The 21,114-nt window shown below is 39.6% G+C and overlaps 1 protein-coding gene across 1 annotated transcript in view; it reads right to left on the reverse strand.

Moving 5' to 3' along the window:
* The window catches only part of aass (aminoadipate-semialdehyde synthase), a 78,045-nt gene that overhangs the window by 22,208 nt on the left and 34,723 nt on the right, over positions 1-21,114 (reverse strand). The window contains exons 11-13 of the mRNA XM_006782233.3: positions 10,249-10,360; positions 10,056-10,115; positions 9,763-9,830 (exon numbers count right to left, since the gene is read on the reverse strand). Coding sequence (XP_006782296.1) covers positions 9,763-9,830; positions 10,056-10,115; positions 10,249-10,360 — 240 coding nt within the window. The remainder of the gene's footprint in view (positions 1-9,762; positions 9,831-10,055; positions 10,116-10,248; positions 10,361-21,114) is intronic.

The following is a 21,114-nucleotide window of genomic DNA, read 5'->3' on the forward strand; positions in this document are numbered from 1 at the left end:
AGGTCTTTAGATTCCACACACTGGAGATTGGTTCAATATGATGAAATCCCTTGGAGGAGTTCGTCAAAGTATGAGGCCTTAAAGGAAGGGAAAATGTCGCCAAAATTACACATTAATTTTAAAATGGCTGACTTCCTGTTGGATTTGGGATATTGCTCCAAGAGACTTTTTTGTACATCTTGATATCTTCCATAAGCTTACCAGGTTTCAGACTCATAGATGAAACACAGAGCAGGGGCTGTTGTTTTGAAATTTTGTAGGGGGCGCTTTGGAGCCATTTTGCGCTATTCAATGAAAATGATCACATAACAAGATAGCGCTGATCAGATTGGAGGTGTGCGCCAAATTTCAAGACTTTTTAAACTTTTCAAGCCCCTCAAAAGCCACTTCATCTTTCATGGTGAACTGCGTTGCCACCAGGGTGCGCCATTCAGTTTAAAGTCACAATTTTCGCACTGAAGCATCATGAAGGACTGATGGTGATATTGAGCACTTTTGAGGTGGCCACGATGAACCTCTGAAAATCAGTACAACAAAATGAAAGACATAACATTTCATGTTGTCACTAGGTGGCGCTCTGCGTATTCCTGACAATGGGCACATCAATCTGTTCAGGGGGGGTCTGACATCATGCCTGTAAAGTCTGGTACTGATCAGACTGGATTTCATTGAGTTACACTAATTTGTTTCTTCATGGCGAGACATCAAAGTTCGCCATGCTTTCGGGGTCACACCCTTTCGCGAAAACTCACAGTTTTCACTATAACCCAAGACCAACTCCTTAAGGCTTTCCTGGAGAAATTTGAGGCTGCAGATGTCACCCATCACAATATTGTACCCCAAAGTGTAAAACATGACATTTCCTGTTCCCACTAGGTGGCACTGTCCTTGATGTTAAATATGGCAGTTGAAATAGGTTCAGGGGTGGAGCCTTATCATATGTGTGCTCTTTGGTCCACATCGGACAATGTATGACAGAATGAGAGGCAATAAGATTTTCATGGCGAGTCATCGAAATTCGCCGTGGCGCCACGGACTCACTGTATTGTGAAAACTCAAAAGCTCCGCAATTTAACATGGCCCAGGTGTGTAGTTGAAACTGACCAAAGATGAAGCTTATATAATCAAATCCCAAGGAGGAGTTCGAAAAAGTTCGAGGCATGGAAATGGCAAAATTAGAGCCAAAATGTCACCTTCACCTCCAAATGGCGGACTTCCTGTTGGGTTTGCGCCAATGGGTCCACAGACTTTTTTGTTCTTCTTGGCATGATACACATGCGTGCCAAATTTCATACATGTAGCTCAAAAGATGTGGTCGTAGGGCTGCATTTAACAAGGCATAGGTGGCGCTCTAGAGCCATTTCCCACTGCTCATATGTACAACCATTAAAATACAAAATTTTTCACCAGACCTGGCATGTGTGCAAAATTTCATGAGTTTTTGACCATGTTTAGGCCCTCAAAAAGGCCCTTGTTTTGCCTGAATAATAATAATAATAATAATTAAAGCTGCAAGCAGCATTATGAGGGCCATCGCACCCCGGCGTGTCGAGCCACACCCAACACCTAAAACCAGCACGTCCGATCTCATGTCACATTGATGGAATTCATGCATTTAACCACCAGCTAACATTTCATCTCATTCAGTCATCGTTATAGTCGTCCCACTAGGTGGCGCTCTAGCATTTCTGACAAATGGCATAACAAACATTTCCGAGCTCGAGTCTAATCACATCTGCGACCTTTGGGAGAGATTGCACTTTGTGTTTTTGAGTGACAGCAGATTACTGCTTTTTGACGAGTGATTGAAACTCCACGTGCCGCCATGACCACCCCGTTTCCATGAACGTAAAAAGCTTCGCAATTTAACATCACAAAGGTCTTTAGATGCCACACACTGGAGATTGGGTCAATGTGATGAAATCCCTTGGAGGAGTTCGTCAAAGTATGAGGCCTGAAAGGAGGGGAAAATGTCGCCAAAATTACACATTAATTGTAAAATGGCTGACTTCCTGTTGGATTTGGGATATTGCTCCAAGAGACTTTTTTGTACATCTTGATATCTTCCATAAGGTTACCAGGTTTCAGACTCATAGATGAAACACAGAGAAGGGGCTGTTGTTTTGAAATTTTGTAGGGGGCGCTGTGGAGCCATTTCGCCCTATTCAATGAAAATGATCACATAACAACAAAGCCTTGAGCACATTGGAGGTGTGCGCCAAATTTCAAGACTTTTTAAACTTTCCAAGTCCCTCAAAAGCCACTTCATCTTTCATGGTGAACCGCGTTGCCACCAGGGTGCGCCGTTAAGTTTAAAGTCACAATTTTCGCAGTGAAGCATCATGAGGGACTGATGGTGATATTCACCGCTTTTGAGGTGTCCACGATGAACCTGTGAAAATCAATACAACAAAATTAAAGCCATGACATTTCCTGTTGCCACTAGGTGGCGCTCCACGAATTGCTGACAATGGGGACATCAATCTGTTCAGGGCGGGTCTGATATCATGCCTGTAAAGTCTGGTACTGATCAGACTGAATTTCATTGAGTTATACTAATTTGTTTCTTCATGGCGAGACATCAAAGTTCGCCATGCTTTCGGGGTCACACCCTTTTGCGAAAACTCACAGTTTTCACTATAACCCAAGACCAACTCCTTAAGGCTTTACTGGAGAAATTTGAGGCTGCAGATGTCACCCATCACAATACTGTACACCAAAGTGTAAAACATGACATTTCCTGTTCCCACTAGGTGGCGCTGTCCTTGATGTCAAATATGGCAGTTGAAAAATGTTCAGGAGTGGAGCCTTATCATATGTGTGCTCTTTGGTCCAGATCGGACAATGTATGACAGAATGAGAGGCAATAAGATTTTCATGGCGAGTTATCAAAATTCGCCGTGGCGTCACGGCCTCACCGTATCACGAAAACTCAAAAGCTCCGCAATTTAACATGGCCCAGGTGTGTAGTTGACACTGACCAAAGATGAAACTTATACAACCAAATCCCAAGGAGGAGTTCGAAAAAGTTCGAGGCATGGAAATGGCAAAATTAGAGCTAAAATGTCACATTCACCTCCAAATGGCGGACTTCCTGTTGGGTTTGCGTCAATGGGCCCACAGACTTTTTTGTTCGCCTTGGCATGGTACACATGTGTGCCAAATTTCATACATGTAGCTCAAACGATGTGGTCGTAGGGCTGCATTTAACAAGGCATAGGTGGCGCTCTAGAGCCATTTCCCAGTGCTCATATGTAAAACCATTAAAATACAAAATTTTTCAACAGACCTGGCATGTGTGCAAAATTTCATGAGTTTTTGAGCATGTTTAGGCCCTCAAAAAGGCCCTTGTTTTGCCTGAATAATAATAATAATAATAATAATAATAATAATAATAATAATAATAATAATAATAAGAAGAAGAAGAAGAAGAAGAAGAAGAAGAAGAAGAAACGGAGCAGATACAATAGGGCCTTTGCACTGTCAGTGCTCGGGCCCTAATAATAAGAAGAAGAAACGGAGCAGATACAATAGGGCCTTCGCACTGTCAGTGCTCGGGCCCTAATAATAATAATAAGAAGAAGAAGAAACGGAGCAGATACAATAAGGCCTTCGCACTGTCAGTGCTCGGGCCCTAATTAAAGCTGCAAGCAGCGTTATGAGGGCCCTCGCACCCCTGGCGCAACACCTAAAACCAGCACGTCCGATCTGATGTCACATTGATGGAATTCATGCATTTAACCACCAGCTAACATTTCATCTCGTTCAATCATGATTATAGTCCTCCCACTAGGTGGCGCTCTAACCATTGCTGACAAATAGCATAACAAACATTTCCGAGCTCGAGTCTCATCACGCCTACGACCTTTGGGAGCGATTGAACATTGTGTTTTTGAGTGACAGCAGATTACTGCTTTTTGGCGAGTGATTAAAACTCCACGTGCCGCCATGACCACCTTGTTTCCCTGAACGGAAAAAGCTTCGCAATTTAACATCACAAAGGTCTTTAGATGCCACGCACTGCAGATCGGTCCAATCTGATGAAATCCCTTGGAGGAGTTCGTCAAAGTACGGTGCCTGAGAAGAGGGGAAAATGTCGCCAAAATTACACATTAATTTTAAAATGGCTGACTTCCTGTTGGATGTGGGATATTGCTCCAAGAGACTTTTTTGTACATCTTGAAATCTCCTATAAGCTTACCAGGTATCAGACTTATACATAAAACACAGAGCAGGGGCTGATGATTTGAAATTTTGTAGGGGGCGCTGCGGAGCCATTTTGCGCTATTCAATGAAAAAGATTACATAACAACAAAACCTTCATCACATTGAAGCTGTGGGCAAAATTTCAAGACTTTCTAAACTTTCCAAGCCCCTCAAACACAACTTCATTGTTCATGGTGAACCGCGTTGCCACCAGGGTGCGCCGTTCAGTTTAAAGTCACAATTTTCGCACTAAAGCATCATGAGGGACTGACGGTGATATTCAGCACTTTTGAGGTGGCCACGATGAATCTGTGAAAATCAGTACAACAAAGTGTAAGACATGACATTTCCTGTTGCCACTAGGTGGCGCTCTGCGTATTCCTGAGAATGGGCATATCAATCTGTTCAGGGCGGGTATGACATCATGCCTGTAAAGTCTGGTACTGATCAGACTGGATTTCATTGAGTTATACTACTTTTTTTCTTCATGTCGAGACATCAATATTCGCCATGCTGCTGGGGTCACACCCTTTTGCAAAAAGTCACAGTTTTCACTGTAACCCAAGACCAACTCCTTAAGGCTTTCCTGGAGAAATTTGAGGCAGCAGATGTCACCCATCACAATACTGTACCCCAAAGTGTAAAACATGACATTTCCTGTTCCCACTAGGTGGCGCTATCCCTAATGTCAAATGTGGCAGTTGAAATATGTTCAGGGGTGGAGCCTTATCATATGTGTGCTCTTTGGTCCAGATCGGGCAATGTATGACAAAGTGAGAGGCAATAAGATTTTCATGGCGAATCATTGAAATTCACCGTGGCGCCACGGGCTCACCGTATCCCAAAAACTCAAAAGCTCCGCAATTTAACATGGCCCGGGTGTGTAGTTGACACTGACCAAATATGAAGCTTGTATGATCAAATCCCAAGGAGGAGTTTGCGAAAGTACAAGGCGTGGAAATGGTAAAATCAGAGCCCAAATGTGACATTTAATCCAAAATGGCGGACTTCCTGTTGTGTTTAGGACATGGCCATAGTAGCCTTTTTTGTGCGTCTAGTAACTTTAGACATGTGTTCCGATTTTCATACATGTAGGTCATACGCACACCAGGGGCTCGCGTTTTTCATTTTTCTAGGTGGCGCTACTGAGCCAATTTTCCCTGGACATGTCTGAGGACATTAAAACACGTAAATTTTCACCAGACCTGACGCGTGTGCAAAATTTCATGAGTTTTTGAGTATGTTTAGGCCCTCAAAAAGCCAATTCATTTTCCGTAATAATAATAATAATAAACAGAGCAGATACAATAGAGCCTTCGCACTCTCAGTGCTCGGGCCCTAATAATAATAATAACTAGAAAAATTTGCATTTCCTGCGAAAATGCTGTGTGGATGCTTTAAAGCGGAAGCTGTCTGCAAAAACTAGCTGAAAAAGCTGAAAAGTTGCAGAAATTGTAAAAACTTTGCAGAAGCAAATAAACTTTGCTAAAATATAATAACTTAGCAGAACTGCAATATCTCAGAGGAAACATAATACTTGGCAGAAATACAAAAGCATAGCAGAACTTAGCAGAAATATTGTAACTTACCAGAAACATGATAACTTCTCAAAAATACAAGAATTTAGGAGAAATAGTATAAGATAACAGAAAGAATATATTTAGCCAAAAATACTTAAACATTACAGAAACACTATGATTTAGAAAAATAGTATAACATAGCAGAAATACTGTGATTTACCAGAGACACTGTGATGAACTATGAATATTGTAATTTTAAATTAATACTATGTTTTAGCACAAATACTATAATTTGACAGAAATACTATCATTTGGCAGAAATACTGTTTCAGCACAAATACTCTGGTTTAGCACAAATATTATAACATAGCAGAAATACAATTATATAGCAGAAATGCTATATTTAGAAAGAAAAATATAATATAGTAGAAATACTATGATTTAGCAGAAATACTGTAATCAGCACATATACTGTAACATGACAGAAATTCCTCCACTTAGTAGTAATACTATAACATAACACAAATGTTATGATTTGGCACAAAAAACATGATTTGGCAAAAATACTATGATTTAGCAGAAATACTATGATTGAGGAGAAGTACTAAGATGTAGTAAAGGTACTTTGATTTAACAGAAATACAATTATGGAGGAGTAATTCTTTAAAATGGGAGAAATACTGATACACACACACATACACAGAGCCTAAAGGGAACAGTATTTGTGCCATGGAGTGTTAACCAGAATCTGAGGTCTATATTAGAAAAGCTGCTAAAATCATAAAAGTTTGCAGAATTGTAATAAATGATCAATATGAATTACTGGTCTGTGATAGTGTATTAATTTGTAGGGAAAAAAACATGTTGCCCAGGTGGATTTGAACCCACGACCTTTGAGCTGCAGATCTGTGTCATTACCAACTGCGCCACTGGGAAAGAGAGCGAGCGCCTGGAAAACAGGGTGATGAGCAGTCAGAATTAGATCGCGGTGAGAGGCGAAAAATGCCGTTTTTTGGAATTACAAAACGTCGTGTAACTCAAAAACTAGGTGGACTAGAAGCATAATTCTTGTACTGGGTGAATCAGCGGACTTTGGTGTACTTTGACTGCGATTTTCATTACTCTTTGTACCTCCGTCACAGAGATATGACGAGAGAAGAAACAGCAGACCTCAGATATGATTGGCTGTCTGGGAAGCCGTGCAGGCCCTGATATGTAAATTTGAATGTCTCAGTCCTCACAGAGGATTGGCTGCCTGGGGACCTGGCAGAAATATATAGAAATACTATGATTAAGCATAAATGCTACATTTAGCAGAAATACTATATTAAGCACAAATCCTATAAAAAGCAGAAATACTATATTAAGCACAAATCCTATAAAAAGCAGAAATACTATATTAAGCAATATAAATATCCAATAAAAATCCTATAAAAAGCAAAAATACTATACCATGATTTGGTAGAAAAACTATAATTAATCAGAAATACTATATTTGGCAGAAATACTATATTTAGCACAAATCTTATAAAATAGCAGAAATAGTATGATTTAGCACAATAGTAATAACTTAAACAGAAAAATTGGAAAAGCAAAATGGACAGCTGAAAAAATGCTGAACATGCTAATCGTCCCTCAAATATACTTGTTAAATTAAAAAAAATCGGCAAAAAAATATATAACAGCTACACAATAACAAATATGGACACATAAGGAAACACACATGCACTGAGAGACACACACACACGATCCAATTCAGTCAACCAGTCTAAATATATTGAATTTGAATCTTACAATGAGATCATCCCATAAAAAGGCTCTCTCTCTCTCTCTCTCTCTCTCTCTGTCACACAGACACACACACACACACAGAGGGAGAGAGAAGAAACTTTCTAGATCAGTCAAGCAGCCTGGGAGCTGCTGAATTTGAATCCACCAATCAGAGAGGCTGTGTACTTTTTCCCGCCAAAACCGGTGCAGCCGTTTTTACACACATGCAGCAGAGAGACAGGATTTTTGTAGTCTATTTCTCATAGTGAGGACTACCCTCAAACAAATTGCCATAATTTCCTAACCGTAGGGGCTAGAACGGTCATTCTTACACCGTTTTGTTCAGAAGAGATGGGGGAATCTTAAAGTGTTGACAATTTATCATTAAAATATGAATTATTAAAGATATTTGACTTCTAATGCACTATAACTGAGTAGAGACGAAGCAAAAACTGTCTTGACTTCCCCTCAAACAACGCTTTCTAACTCTAAATCTATTTGGAGTATCGATATCATTCTTTCACAGTAAGAGACAGCAGGCTTTGGTGAACAGTCATGGAAATTTTCAGGTCTCTGTGGAAATCCATTAAAAAGATATGACGAGAGAAAAAATTGCCTCATTTCCAGAGTTTGAAATCTGAAGAAATCTGAGCGAAGGACAAATTTCCTACCCTCAAACAAGTGTAACTCATCTAAGAACAGTAATAGGTGAGAAAAAAATTCTTGAATTGTGAGCGTCAGGAGTGTCTGAAGATATATCAGGACAAGCCTCATGTCTTAACGTCGCTTCGTTAAGGAGATATGACGATTCGAATATGCCTCTCATTACAGAAATCAAGCGGTGATTTTGAACAAGCTCTCCATTGACTTTCTATGGAGAGTTTTGAGACTTTGTGTTGGTCTGAGGAGATTTGCCAAAATTCTATAAATTCCACAACAATGATAGTGACATTTTCTGAAAGCCAGCAAAAATATCTACGTTTTAATGTATAATTTGTTGGGCTTGAGTGAAAATTGAGCAAGTAGCAAGTAGTTGTTCGGACATGAAGAGCAGACTGTGAAACTTACAGTGCCACACTGAAAGCCAAGTGCATAGCAACCATAACAACGCATGTATTTTGTGAAAAATCACAAAGATGAAACTCAAAACTTAAAGAGGGATAAGATGAAAACGGTAACAGATATGAAAAAGATGAATCATACATGAATAGCCAAATAATTTGTGAACATTTTAAAGTTTGAATGGTTGTTCTAGGCGAAAGTATGAGGAAGTAGTTAAGTTTCAAATACAAGCAAGTTTTAGCAGAATTGCAGAAGTTTCCCATTCATTTCAATGGGACAAAAAAAGGGAAAAAAGCGTAATATTTTAAAAAGTAAAATAGTTATAAATACCAAAAGTCATAGCAGTCGTTAGCAAAAAAAGCTGAATAGTTTAAAATTTGAACGGTGAAAATCGGACAAAAATTGTGGAAGTAGTTAAAGGAAGCAACTTGAAGAATAAAGTATCAAGTTTAAAGAATAAAGAGAAACAGGAACTCAATAGTGTGGATGCCTTAAAGCATCCACACAATAAACAGAGCAGATACAATAGGGCCTTCGCACTCTCAGTGCTCGGGCCCTAATAATAATGGATTGCATTTATATAGCGCTTTTTGGGGCCCTCAAAGCGCTTTACAATTCCATTATTCATTCACTCTCACATTCACACACTGGTGGAGGCAGCTACAGTTGTAGCCACAGCTGCCCTGGGGCAGACTGACAGAAGCGAGGCTGCCACATCGCGGCGCCATCGGCCCCTCTGGCCAACACCAGTAGGCGGCAGGTGAAGTGTCTTGCCCAAGGACACAACGACCGAGACTGTCCGAGCCGGGGCTCGAACTGGCAACCTTCCGGTTACACGACAAACTGACAACTCTTTGAGCCACGACCGCCCTAAGTAATGGTTAGTTACTATGAACAAAGATCCTCAAACTTCACAAATGACAATTCTAGGAAAGGATTACTTAAGGAATGCAACAGCAGAAACGGCACACTAGAAACCAAGTTAATAACTGAGGTTAACAAGCTCTACAATTTAGAAATTCAGAGCTGGTGAGCTATTGCACCTTTCCTGTAATCGTTAGACATTGTAAATTACTCATAGAATGTTTTAACAGGTTTGATGAACATTTAAAATAAGAATTACATTCAAACGAAGCATTTAAATGCAAATATAACAAACAAACAAACAAACTTACATATTCACAGTTCCTGTCTGAAGACTTACCTTCTTTCTCTAAGTTTTTCAATGTATTCAAACTTTGGAGTAAGTTTTCCGTTAGAGGCGATGACAGCCTTTAGGAATAAATCAGAACATCCAAACCAGACATTTCACTTATTTGCAGAAAGAGTCAAATAAACATCCGTTACATACACATATCTAATCCAAATAAATAAATGTATGTTATCATCCAATATATTGAATTAGAAAATTAAGTAAAACACTCAACTAAAAATAGCATCATGCCTTTGTAACAAATAACGTGAGATACTTCTCTCAACCAACATTTCACTACTTACATCTCTGACTTGTGGGCTAAATTCTTCTTCATCCAATTGTCTGGTTGAATCTGAAGGTAGCTGGTAATGACATATAATTTACTCAAAAAAAAGGAAACACTATGTGAAACATGTCATAGCCCTCTCCCATACTTGATCAGAAAACACCACCAAATGCACTGCAAAATTGGTGGCATCAAACCAGACGTCTTACCATCTCCCAGATGTAGGGGAAGAGACGGTCACCAAAATACTCTGTGGCTTCGATTGGCAGCTGAGCAGGAAGGTTGTCAATGGAGCACATGAGAATCCCGTTTCCCTCCACGCTGCCGGGACCACAAATAAAACCAAATCAAATGTTAAAATTCAGGCATTTTACTCTTTCATAAAAAAAACAGTAGCAAGTTTAAAATTTGATGGCAGTCTCAAAGAAGTTAGGAGGGGACAAGAAAAGGCTGAAAAAGCAAGCAGCACTAAAAAGAAACAGCTTTGCGTCTATTTAGGTTGACTGTCAATAGATCTGTAACATGAGGAGGGTATAAAAAATGTTAATTTTAGTAGATTAACAAGTAAAGATGGGCAGTAAAGATTGTATTAAAAACATTCATGATTCTGTTATTGGTTGCACATCTGGAAAGGCAACATCAGTGCTGAAATGTATGTAGCAATTTTAGAGAGACATATGCTCCCATCCAGAAGAAACTGTTTTCAGGGAAGGCCTTGCTTATTTCAGAAAGACAATACTTTTGAGTGGGCCCATTTCCATATGGAAGCAAAAAAACCCTGGACATTCTGAAGTCAACTTTTAACTTTGGTACATTTAGAAACATAAAACAGAAACTAACAGGGCTATTTTTGTGTATTAACTTATGTATTGCTTAATTGTAAAACCACTGAAAGACAAAATTTGTTGATGTTTTCTTTATTTACCTGTTCACCGTTGCAGTTATATTGGGCTCTCAGACAAGTTTTTTTTTATTGACAACTTTATTTATGATTTTCCAATATGACAAAAGTACAGAAAAATATAACTCGAATTGCGACTACAACCACTGCCATTGTGAAACCGGTTGTGCCACACGGTGGCAAACCAGTCAGATGCAGGAAAATGTATAATCTATGGGCACAAACAAAAAAATACTACCATGTGAAACCCAAAAAACAAACCCCCCCCCCAAAAAAAACAAACACAAACAGAATACAATAAATACATTAAAGCTACAAGCAGCGTTATGAGGGCCCTCGCACCCCGGCGCGTCGAGCCATGCCCAACACCTAAAACCAGCACGTCCGATCTGATGTCACGTTGATGGAATTCATGCATTTAACCACCAGCTAACATTTCATCTCATTCAATCATGATTATAGTCGTTCCACTAGGTGGCGCTCTAACCATTACTGACAAATGGCATAACAAACATTTCCGAGCTCGAGTCTCATCATGCCTGCAAAGTTTGGACCAAAGAGCACACATATGATAAGGCTCCACCCCTGAACATATTTCAACTGCCATATTTGACATCAGGGACAACGCCACCTAGTGGGAACAGGAAATGTCATGTTTTACACTTTGGGGTACAGTATTGTGATGGGTGACATCTGCAGCCTCAAATTTCTCCAGGAAAGCCTTAAGGAGTGGTTCTTGGGTTACAGTGAAAACTGTAACTTTTCGCGAAAGGGTCCTCTTTGGTCCACATCGGACAATGTATGACAGAATGAGAGGCAATAAGATTTTCATGGCGAGTCATCGGAATTTGCCGTGGCGTCACCGCCTCACTATATCACGAAAACTCAAAAGCTCCGCAATTTAACATGGCTCAGGTGTGTAGTTGACACTGACCAAAGATGAAGCTTATACGACCAAATCCCAAGGAGGAGTTCGAAAAAGTTTGAGGCATGGAAATGGCAAAATTAGAGCTAAAATGTCACCTTCACGTCCAAATGGCGGACTTCCTGTTGGGTTTGTGTCAATGGGCCTACAGACTTTTTTGTTCGTCTTGGTATCGTACACATGTGTGCCAAACTTCATACATGTAGCTCAAACGATGTGGTCGTAGGGCTGCATTTAACAAGGCATAGGTGGCGCTCTAGAGCCATTTCCCAGTGCTCATATGTAAAACCATTAAAATACAAAATTTTTCACCAGACCTGGCATGTGTGCAAAATTTCATGAGTTTTTGAGCATGTTTAGGCCCTCAAAAAGGCCCTTGTTTTGCCTGAATAATAATAATAAGAAGAAGAAGAAGAAGAAGAAACGGAGCAGATACAATAGGGCCTTCGCACTCTCAGTGCTCGGGCCCTAATAAATAATGGGGGGGGGGGGGGGGGGGGGGGCTGTATTGTGCGCAGTTCTTTTTGGCTTGCTACAGATAGTAGGTGGCTTTAAAGAAAGAAAGAGAAAAAACCCCAAACACAGATAAAAGTAGTAAATGACAACTTCTCCACATATTTAACAAAGAATGACCAGGTTTTGTAGTATTTACTTTGAGACCCTCTCAAACTGTATCTCAAATACTCTATCTGCCTCATCACCTCTCACCCACTGAACAAACACTGGCGGACCTGGATCCTTCCATTTAAGAATTAGCCTGTGTGCCAGGAGAGATGAGAAAGCCACTGCATTCATTTGATACGAAGTTATACCGTGTTGGTTTGGGAGTACACCAAAGACTGCTGTCATCGGATTAGGATCAATTGTTTTTACACACACATATGAAAGAGCTTTAAAAACTAATTCCCAGAAACGGTTCAAATCAGAGCAGGTCCACAACATATGGTTAATATCGGGGGGTGATTGCTTGCACCTCGGACATCTATCATCAGAGGCATTGTATATTTTGGCTAGTTTAGCTTTGGTTAGGTACGCCCAGTGAAGAATGGTGCTATATATTTGAGAAATGTGACCTCTAGCAATAGATCGAAATTGCAGACAATCCTCAAGTGGACAGACATTAGGTAGACTTGGATAAGAAGTGAAGTGTTTAACTGCAAAGCTACGCGCTTGTAAGTATCTAAAGAAGTGAGTCTTTGGGATTTCAAAATCTTTAGACAATGCTTCAAAGGATAAAAATGACCTTTTAACAAACAGATCAGGGAAGCAGATAATTCCTCTGCTGTACCAAACCTTGAACCCTGCATCGCTCAGAGCTGGTAAAAAAAGATGATTTGACGCAATAGGAGAGCACTGAAACCAGACATTGAGAGTTCTTAACCACAGGATTTTGAAAATGAACATTGCGACTGACTGGTAGACCTGAACACATTATTGCAACAGGGGATATGGTGAGATTACCGTCTAGCTCCATAGTGGACCAAGGCGGCCCTCTGCCCTCCCTAAAAGCCTGCATCCATGTGGATAATTTCACAATATTGGCAGCCCAATAATAATACATAAAGTTTGGTAGGGCCAGGCCGCCTTCCGACTTAGAACACTGTAAAAAGGATTTACGGATTCTTGGAACTTTTTTGTCCCAAATAAAAGATGATATGAGTACATCTAACTGGATGAAAAAGGTTTTAGGAAGAAAAAGGGGTATCATCTGGAAGAGGTACATGAATCGAGGCAAGACTAACCTTTTAATCGTGTTGACCCGCCCAGCAAGAGAGATGGGTAATACTGACCAGCGTGCCAAATCCGATTTTGTTTTCTCTAATAAAGGGGTAAAATTTGGTTTAAAAAGATCCTGATAAGCGTCTGTGATTTGAATACCCAAATAGGTGAATGAGGAGTGTTCCAGTCTAAACTGAAAGGCTGAGTAGTCAGCCTCCTTCGCCAGACTGTTAATAGGGAACAGTGTGCTTTTAGCCAGGTTCAATCTGTAACCAGACAGGCGGCCAAAGGATCCAATGAGGTCCAGAGCTGAAGGAATTGATGCCTCCAGATCTGTAATATAGAAGGAGATCGTCTGCATACAAGGAGCACTTATGAATAGTGTTTCCCCTAGTGATCCCCCTTATTCTGGGGTCCGTTCTCAATGCTGCCGCCAGCGGCTCTATTGACAGATTGAATAGCAGGGGGCTTAAGGGGCATCCCTGGCGGGTGCCTCTATGTAAGGAAAAGTATTCTGAAATAGTGTTATTGGTGCGGACTGAAGACAGGGGTGCTGAGTACAGAGTCCTGATCCATGAAATAAAATTAGAACCGACGCCAAATTTTTTCAAAACGGAGAACAGATATTGCCAATCCATACAGTCAAAAGCCTTCTCGGCATCTAGTGAGACTATTAGTGATCAACTCAATGGTCAGAATATAGGATATTTAACAGCCGTCTGATATTGAAATATGACTGGCGGTTCACTATAAAGCCTGTTTGGTCCTCATGTATAATAGAAGGTACTACCTTCTCAATACGAAGTGCTAGAGCTTTTGTGAGGATCTTATTATAATCCACATTCAGTAGACTAATGGGGCGATAGGATCCACATTTTTGAGGATCCTTGTCTTTTTTGAGTATTACAGAGATTGTGGCTTGGGACAGAGTTTGTGGCAACGTGCTTGTTGCCTGAATTTCTGAAAAAACCTCAGACAGTAAAGAAACTAACTTGCCGGCAAAGCGTTTATAGAAATCACACAAGAAGCCATCTGGGCCCGGTGCCTTGCCATTTTGCAAAGAATTAACTGCCTGCAATATTTCCGCAGAGGTAATAGGTCTTTCCAGTAGCTCACGTTGGTCTGGGTTAATAGTGGGAGTATATATGTTCCTCAAGAAGGAATCCAAGTCAGCCTCTGAATAATCAGTGCGGGAAGTATAGAGATCCTGATAAAATAGCTTGAAAGCAGCATTAATTCCGTCAGGGTGTGTTACCACCTGACTGGAGTCTAACTGTATGTCGGGTATAGATTGAGCTGTGGCGGATTGACGAAGCTGATGGGAAAGATATCTACTTGCTTTTTCACCATGCTCGTATACATGATGTCTTGATCTAAGTAGGAGCTTCTCAGTTTCTTTAATTGAGAGAGTGTCAAATTCAGACAGCAGCAGTACCTTCTGCTTATATAAATCAGCGGTTGGACAGGTAGCATATTGTGTGTCAATGTTAGCTATGAGCTCCGTCAGCTCCCGAAGCCGTTCGTTTCGCTTTTTATTCTTATAAGATGAAAAATAAATATATTTATTTATATCTATATATATAGATATAAATATATTTATTTATATTGCCCTTAGCAAAATACTATTCTACTATAGAATAGTATTTTGATAAGGGCTCAGTGATACGCAGTGGATCTGAAATGCCATAGTTTTGATGAAATGTCTACAGCATTTAAATTCTATGTATATCGTTCATGGACGATTTAAAATCTTCAAATCTACAATTTCACACGTGCTACACCTTAAGTTTTTGCTAATGCAATCATGCTTTTAATAATTTAAAAAATATTTCAGACTGAAAACTAAATCAAATTCAATTTCAACTACATTTTATTTAGATAGCACCAAATCACAACAACGGTTGCTTTAAGGCGCTAAAGGGAGCAGATTTCTTGCAATTCTACTAAATTATCTGCCTGGAGAAAATCAGTCTGCTGTGTCAGTGACATCGTTTATGCTTTCCAAGGTTGACGCACATAGTGATGTCTTGTCTACCACATTGACAGGACATCTTATTTATTTATGCATTGCCAAATCACAGCAACTTTATGGTGCTTTATAGGGTAAGATATATAATAATTAAGAAAAAAAAATGCCTACAATCAAACAACCACAAATGAGCAAGCACTTGGTGACAGTAGGAAGGAAAAACTCCCTTTTAACAGGAAGAAACCTCCAGCAGAACCAGGCTAAGGGAGCAGGTATATGCCATGGCTGGATGAGGCTGAGGGGAGGGTGACAGGATAAAAGAAAAACTGTGGAAGAGAACCAGAGATTAATTGATTGAGTAGTGGTGTATAAACACACAGACACTGAAAAGCATTGAGGGAAGTTGAAATGCTCAGTCGTCATGGGAAGCCTCCAGCAGCCTACACCTAGTGCAGCAGAGTTGCAGTCTTACACGCCTCTCTGCAGCTTCTCTCCTCCTGTTACCCCACCAAAACCCCATTTCCATTGAGACTGTGTCAGCTCCCAAAAAGACAAAAAACAAACTAAAAACCAGCAACAAACAACTTAAACATAAAAAATCCCAAAGAAAGAACAATACAGTATCCACATCTGAACCAAAGAGTAAAACAGTGAAATGCGGATTATTAAATATTAGGTCTCTCTCCTCCAAGTCTCTGTTAGTACATGACTTAATAATTGAGCAACAAATCAATTTACTCTGCCTTACAGGAACCTGGTTGCAGCAGGATGATTATGTTAGTTTAAATGAATCAACACCCCCATTCTAACCATCAGAAACCTCGAAGCTCAGGTTGAGGGGACTGTGTGGCAGCAATTTCCCACTCCAGCCTTTTAATCAACCAAAGACCCAGACAGACTTTTAATTCATTTGAAAGCCTGATGCTTAGCCTCGTCCACCCCAGCTGTAAAACTCAGAAACTAGTCTTACTTGTTATCATCTATCGTCCACCTGGGCCTTACACAGAGTTTCTGTCTGATTTCTCAGACTTTTTATCTGATTTAGTGCTCAGCTCAGACAAAATAATTATTGTGGGTGATTTTAACATTCATGTAGATGCTAAAAATGACAGCCTCAACTTGGCGTTTAATCTGTTATTAGACTCAATTGGTTTCTCTCAAAATGTAAAAGAACCCACCCACCACTTTAATCACACTCTAGATCTTGTTTTAACATATGGCATAGAAACTGAATATTTAACAGTGTTTCCTGAAAGCCCTCTCCTGTCTGATCATTTCCTGATAACATTTACATTTACAATAATTGATTACACAGCAGTGGAGAGTAGACTTTATCACAGTAGATGTCTTTCTGAAGGCGCTGTAACTAAGTTTAAGAATATAATCCACTGTTATCATCTTCAATGCCCTGTACCAACACAGAGCAGAGCAGCTACCTGAACGCTACCCCAACAGAGGTCGATTATCCTGTTAATAATTTTACCTCCTCTCTACGTATGACTCTGGATACTGTAGCTCCTGTGAAAACTAAGGTCTCAAATCAGAAGCACCTGACTCTGTGGTATAATTCTTAAACACGTAGCCTAAAGTAGATAACTCGTAAGCTGGAGAGGAAATGGCGTGTCACAAATTTAGAAGATCATCATTTAGCCTGGAGAAATAGTTTGCTGCTTTATAAGAAAGCCCTCCGCAAAGCCAGAACATCTTACTATTCGTCACTGATTGAAGACAATAAGAACAACCCCAGGTTTATCTTCAGCACTGTAGCCAGGCTGATTAAAAGTCAGAGCTCTGTTGAGCCAACCATCCCTTTAACGTTAACTAGTAATGACTTCATTAACTTCTTCACAAATAAAATTTTAATCATTAAAGAAAAAATTACCAATAATCATCCCACAGATGTAATATTATCTACAGCTACTTTTAGTGCCATTGATGTTAAGTTAGACTCTTTTTCTCCAATTGATCTTTCTGAGTTAACTTCAATAATTACTTCCTCCAAACCATCAACGTGTTTTTTAGACCCCATTCCTACAATACTGGTCAAAGAAGTCCTGCCATTAATTAATGCTTCAATCTTAAATATGATCAACTCATCTCTAAAAATCGGCTATGTACCACAGGCCTTCAAGCTGGCAGTAGTTAAACCTTTACTCAAAAAGCCATCTCTAGACCCAGCTGTGTTAGCTAATTACAGGCCAATCTCCAACCTTCCTTTCATATCAAAGGTTATTGAAAGAGTAGTTGTCAAACAGCTAACAGATCGTCTGCAGAGGAATGGCTTATTTGAAGAGTTTCAGTCAGGTTTCAGAGCTCATCACAGCACAGAAACAGCTTTAGTGAAGGTTACAAATGATCTTCTTATGGCCTCTGACAGTGGACTCATCTCTGTGCTTGTCCTGCTAGACCTCAGTGTAGCGTTCGATACTGTTGACCATAATATTCTATTAGAACGATTAGAACATGCTGTAGGTATTTTAGGTACTGTGCTGCAGTGGTTTCTATCATGTCTATCTAATAGACTCCAAGTTGTACATGTAAATGGAGAGTCCTCTTCACACACTAAGGTCAGTTATGGAGTTCCACAGGGTTCGGTGCTAGGACCAATTCTATTTACATTATACATGCTTCCCTTAGGCAGTATCATCAGAAGACATAGTATACATTTCCACTGCTATGCTGATGACACCTAACTCTATCTATCCATGAAGCCAGATAACACACAAATTAGTTAAACTGCAGGAATGTCTTAAAGACATAAAGAGCTGGATGGCCGCTAGCTTTCTGCTTCTTAATTGAAATAAAACTGAGGTTATTTTACTCGGCCCTGAAAATCTTAGAAATATGGTATCTAACCAGATTCTTACTCTGGATGGCATTACCTTGGCCTCCAGTAACGCTGTGAGGAACCTTGGAGTCATTTTTGACCAAGACATGTCCTTCAATGCACATATTAAACAAATATCTAAGACTGCTTTCTTCCATTTGCGCAACATCTCTAAAATTAGAAATATCCTGTCTCAGAGTGACGCTGAAAAACTAGTTCATGCATTTATTACTTCCAGGCTGGACTACTGCAATTCATTATTATCAGGATGTCCTAAAAACTCCCTGAAAAGCCTTCAGTTGATCCAAAATGCTGCAGCAAGAGTACTGACAGGGACTAGAAAGAGAGAGCAGATTTCTCCTGTTTTGGCTTCCCTTCATTGGCTTCCCGTTAAATCCAGAATTGAATTCAAAATCCTGCTCCTCACATACAGGACTGGACCAGGTGACCCTGAATCCTCCCTTAGTTATACTGCAATAGACGTAGACTGCCGGGGGATTCCCATGATGCATTGAGTTTTTCCTTTCCAGTCACCTTTCTCACTCACTATGTGTTAATAGATCTCTCTGCATTGAATCATATCTGTTAATAATCTCTGTCTCTATTCCACAGCCTGTCTATATCCTGTTTTCCTTCTCTCACCCCAACCGGTCGCAGCAGATGGCCGCCCCTCCCTGAGCCTGGTTCTGCCGGAGGTTTCTTCCTGTTAGGTAAAAGTTTTATTCTAACTTTGATAGCACTTTATAATCCCTGTAATAAAATGTAATTTTCAGGTACTTTGCTTGAAATTCTGGGTCCTTTACAAGAAAGAAGAAACACATTATATTGCAAGTAATTTTAAAAGCACAAAAGCAGTTTTCTTAAGTCCAGTGTGAGTAATTTTAAATGCAGCGTAATTTCATGGTAATTTATGGAAAAAAAGTAGGCATTTGGCTGGAAAGACAGGTTGTGCTTGAAAGGATGTGAAGCAGGTTAATGTGATAAAGAGATAGAGATGTAAATGTACTGATGTGAAGAATGCATTGAGAGGGTGGAAGCGAGCTGTGAGCAACAGTATAGCTTCATGTTGAGAAAGAGCACAACAGATGGAATGTTTGTTTTTGATGTTATCAGGAGGCCAACCTGAAGGTGGCAGAGCTGAAGAGTTTAGTTTTTTATTAGAAGTGAAGGGTTTGAAATGAGTGCCCAGGTTGAGCAATTTGGAGGACAAACTTGGAGAGACAACATGGTTTGGACAGAAGAGCAGAAAAAGATGAAGTAAAATGTATTGTAAGCATGTTCCTAAAATCTATAAATAAATGTTCCACTGAGTATATTTACTTTATTTCAAAAAAGTTGTTCATTTTTAAATGTGTATATACCTGACAAGCATTTTCTCCCCTAATCATCTTTTCAAAAATGTATACCACATACAATCACTTCCTTGTTTTGTTTTTAACACACAATTTCCTAGCTTTAAAATTATTTTCTTTGAGGTGTTGTCTTATTTTTAGTAAACTGCATTAGGAAAGGAAATGGTCGATGTTACTAGGTACATGCATACCTAATGATGTTACTTCAAACCCTTGGCCTACTAGTGTACCTTGAAAAGTACAGCGTACTTGCGATGTATTGTTTGTTTTTTCGTGGATATTACCATGACATTGTGTTGTACTTAAAATTACTTACAGTAAAATGTATATGTCGTTTCCTGTAAAATACCTGGAAGTTAAACAAGATTACGATTAAGCAAGTGACCCCATAATATGGCACAGGGTACTTATGTTGTAAAAAGTTTTTTTGTTTTTCTGAAAAGTACAATGAAATTACATAGTACTTAAAATTACTTACAGTGTAATTATTTCATTATTTCCCGTAAAAAAAAACTGACTTGTTACCCCCTTAATAATTTAAACATTATATTAGAAGTATTTGTAGGGTAAATATAGTTACACTGCAATTTCAGATAACACGTGTTATAATTGCATGTAATTACAGGGTACTTAAACTCCTAAGTCACATGTTGTATTATAAAGTGCTCCTGAGTTTGTCTCCTGAATCCAAACCAGGAGCTGGTTCCAAAGAAAATAAAGTCTGAAAGGTGAAGGCTTTGCCTCCAGATCTACTTTTATATACCCAAGGAACCACAAGTAAGCCAGCAGGCCAAGAGCAAAGTGCTCAACTGCCTGGTTCTGCTGAAGGTTTCTTCCTGTTTAAAGGGAGTTTTTCCAGTCGCCAAAGCTCTTGCTCATAGGGGGTCATACGATTGTTGGGGTTTTTTCTATTGTATATTATGGTAGGGTCTACCTTACAAAACAAAGCACCCTGAGGTGACTGTTGTTGTGACTTGGTGCTGTATAACTAAAACTGAATTGAATTGAACTGAAATCAGGTGGCATGGTACTGTTCTTGGCCTTCATTAAGTTTAAGAAGCCAACTGCACTGGTATATTTTTATGTACAAAGCCATCCTGGGTGAACTTCCTGCAGCTATGTAACCTCTTAATCCCTTTAAACAGCTGCTGTGATTTGCGGTCTCTTATTTTGCACCTTGTTCATTGAAAAACCTTCAGAGCACTTTAATAGAACAGAACTGAATAGCCCTTTATTGTCAATGTACAAAGAAATTACGGGTGATCCAGACCAACTGTGCAGGAGTAAAATATAAATAGCCAGCAGCTGCTTGTCTTTGTCTCCCTGGGAAAGTTCAGAGCTCTAATAAAGACTGTTGTAACTGAAGACTGTTATTCATAAAC

Source organism: Neolamprologus brichardi, chromosome 7, assembly GCF_056152115.1.
Source record: "Neolamprologus brichardi isolate AB-2024 chromosome 7, ASM5615211v1, whole genome shotgun sequence".
Classification (NCBI taxonomy): Eukaryota; Metazoa; Chordata; class Actinopteri; order Cichliformes; family Cichlidae; genus Neolamprologus; species Neolamprologus brichardi.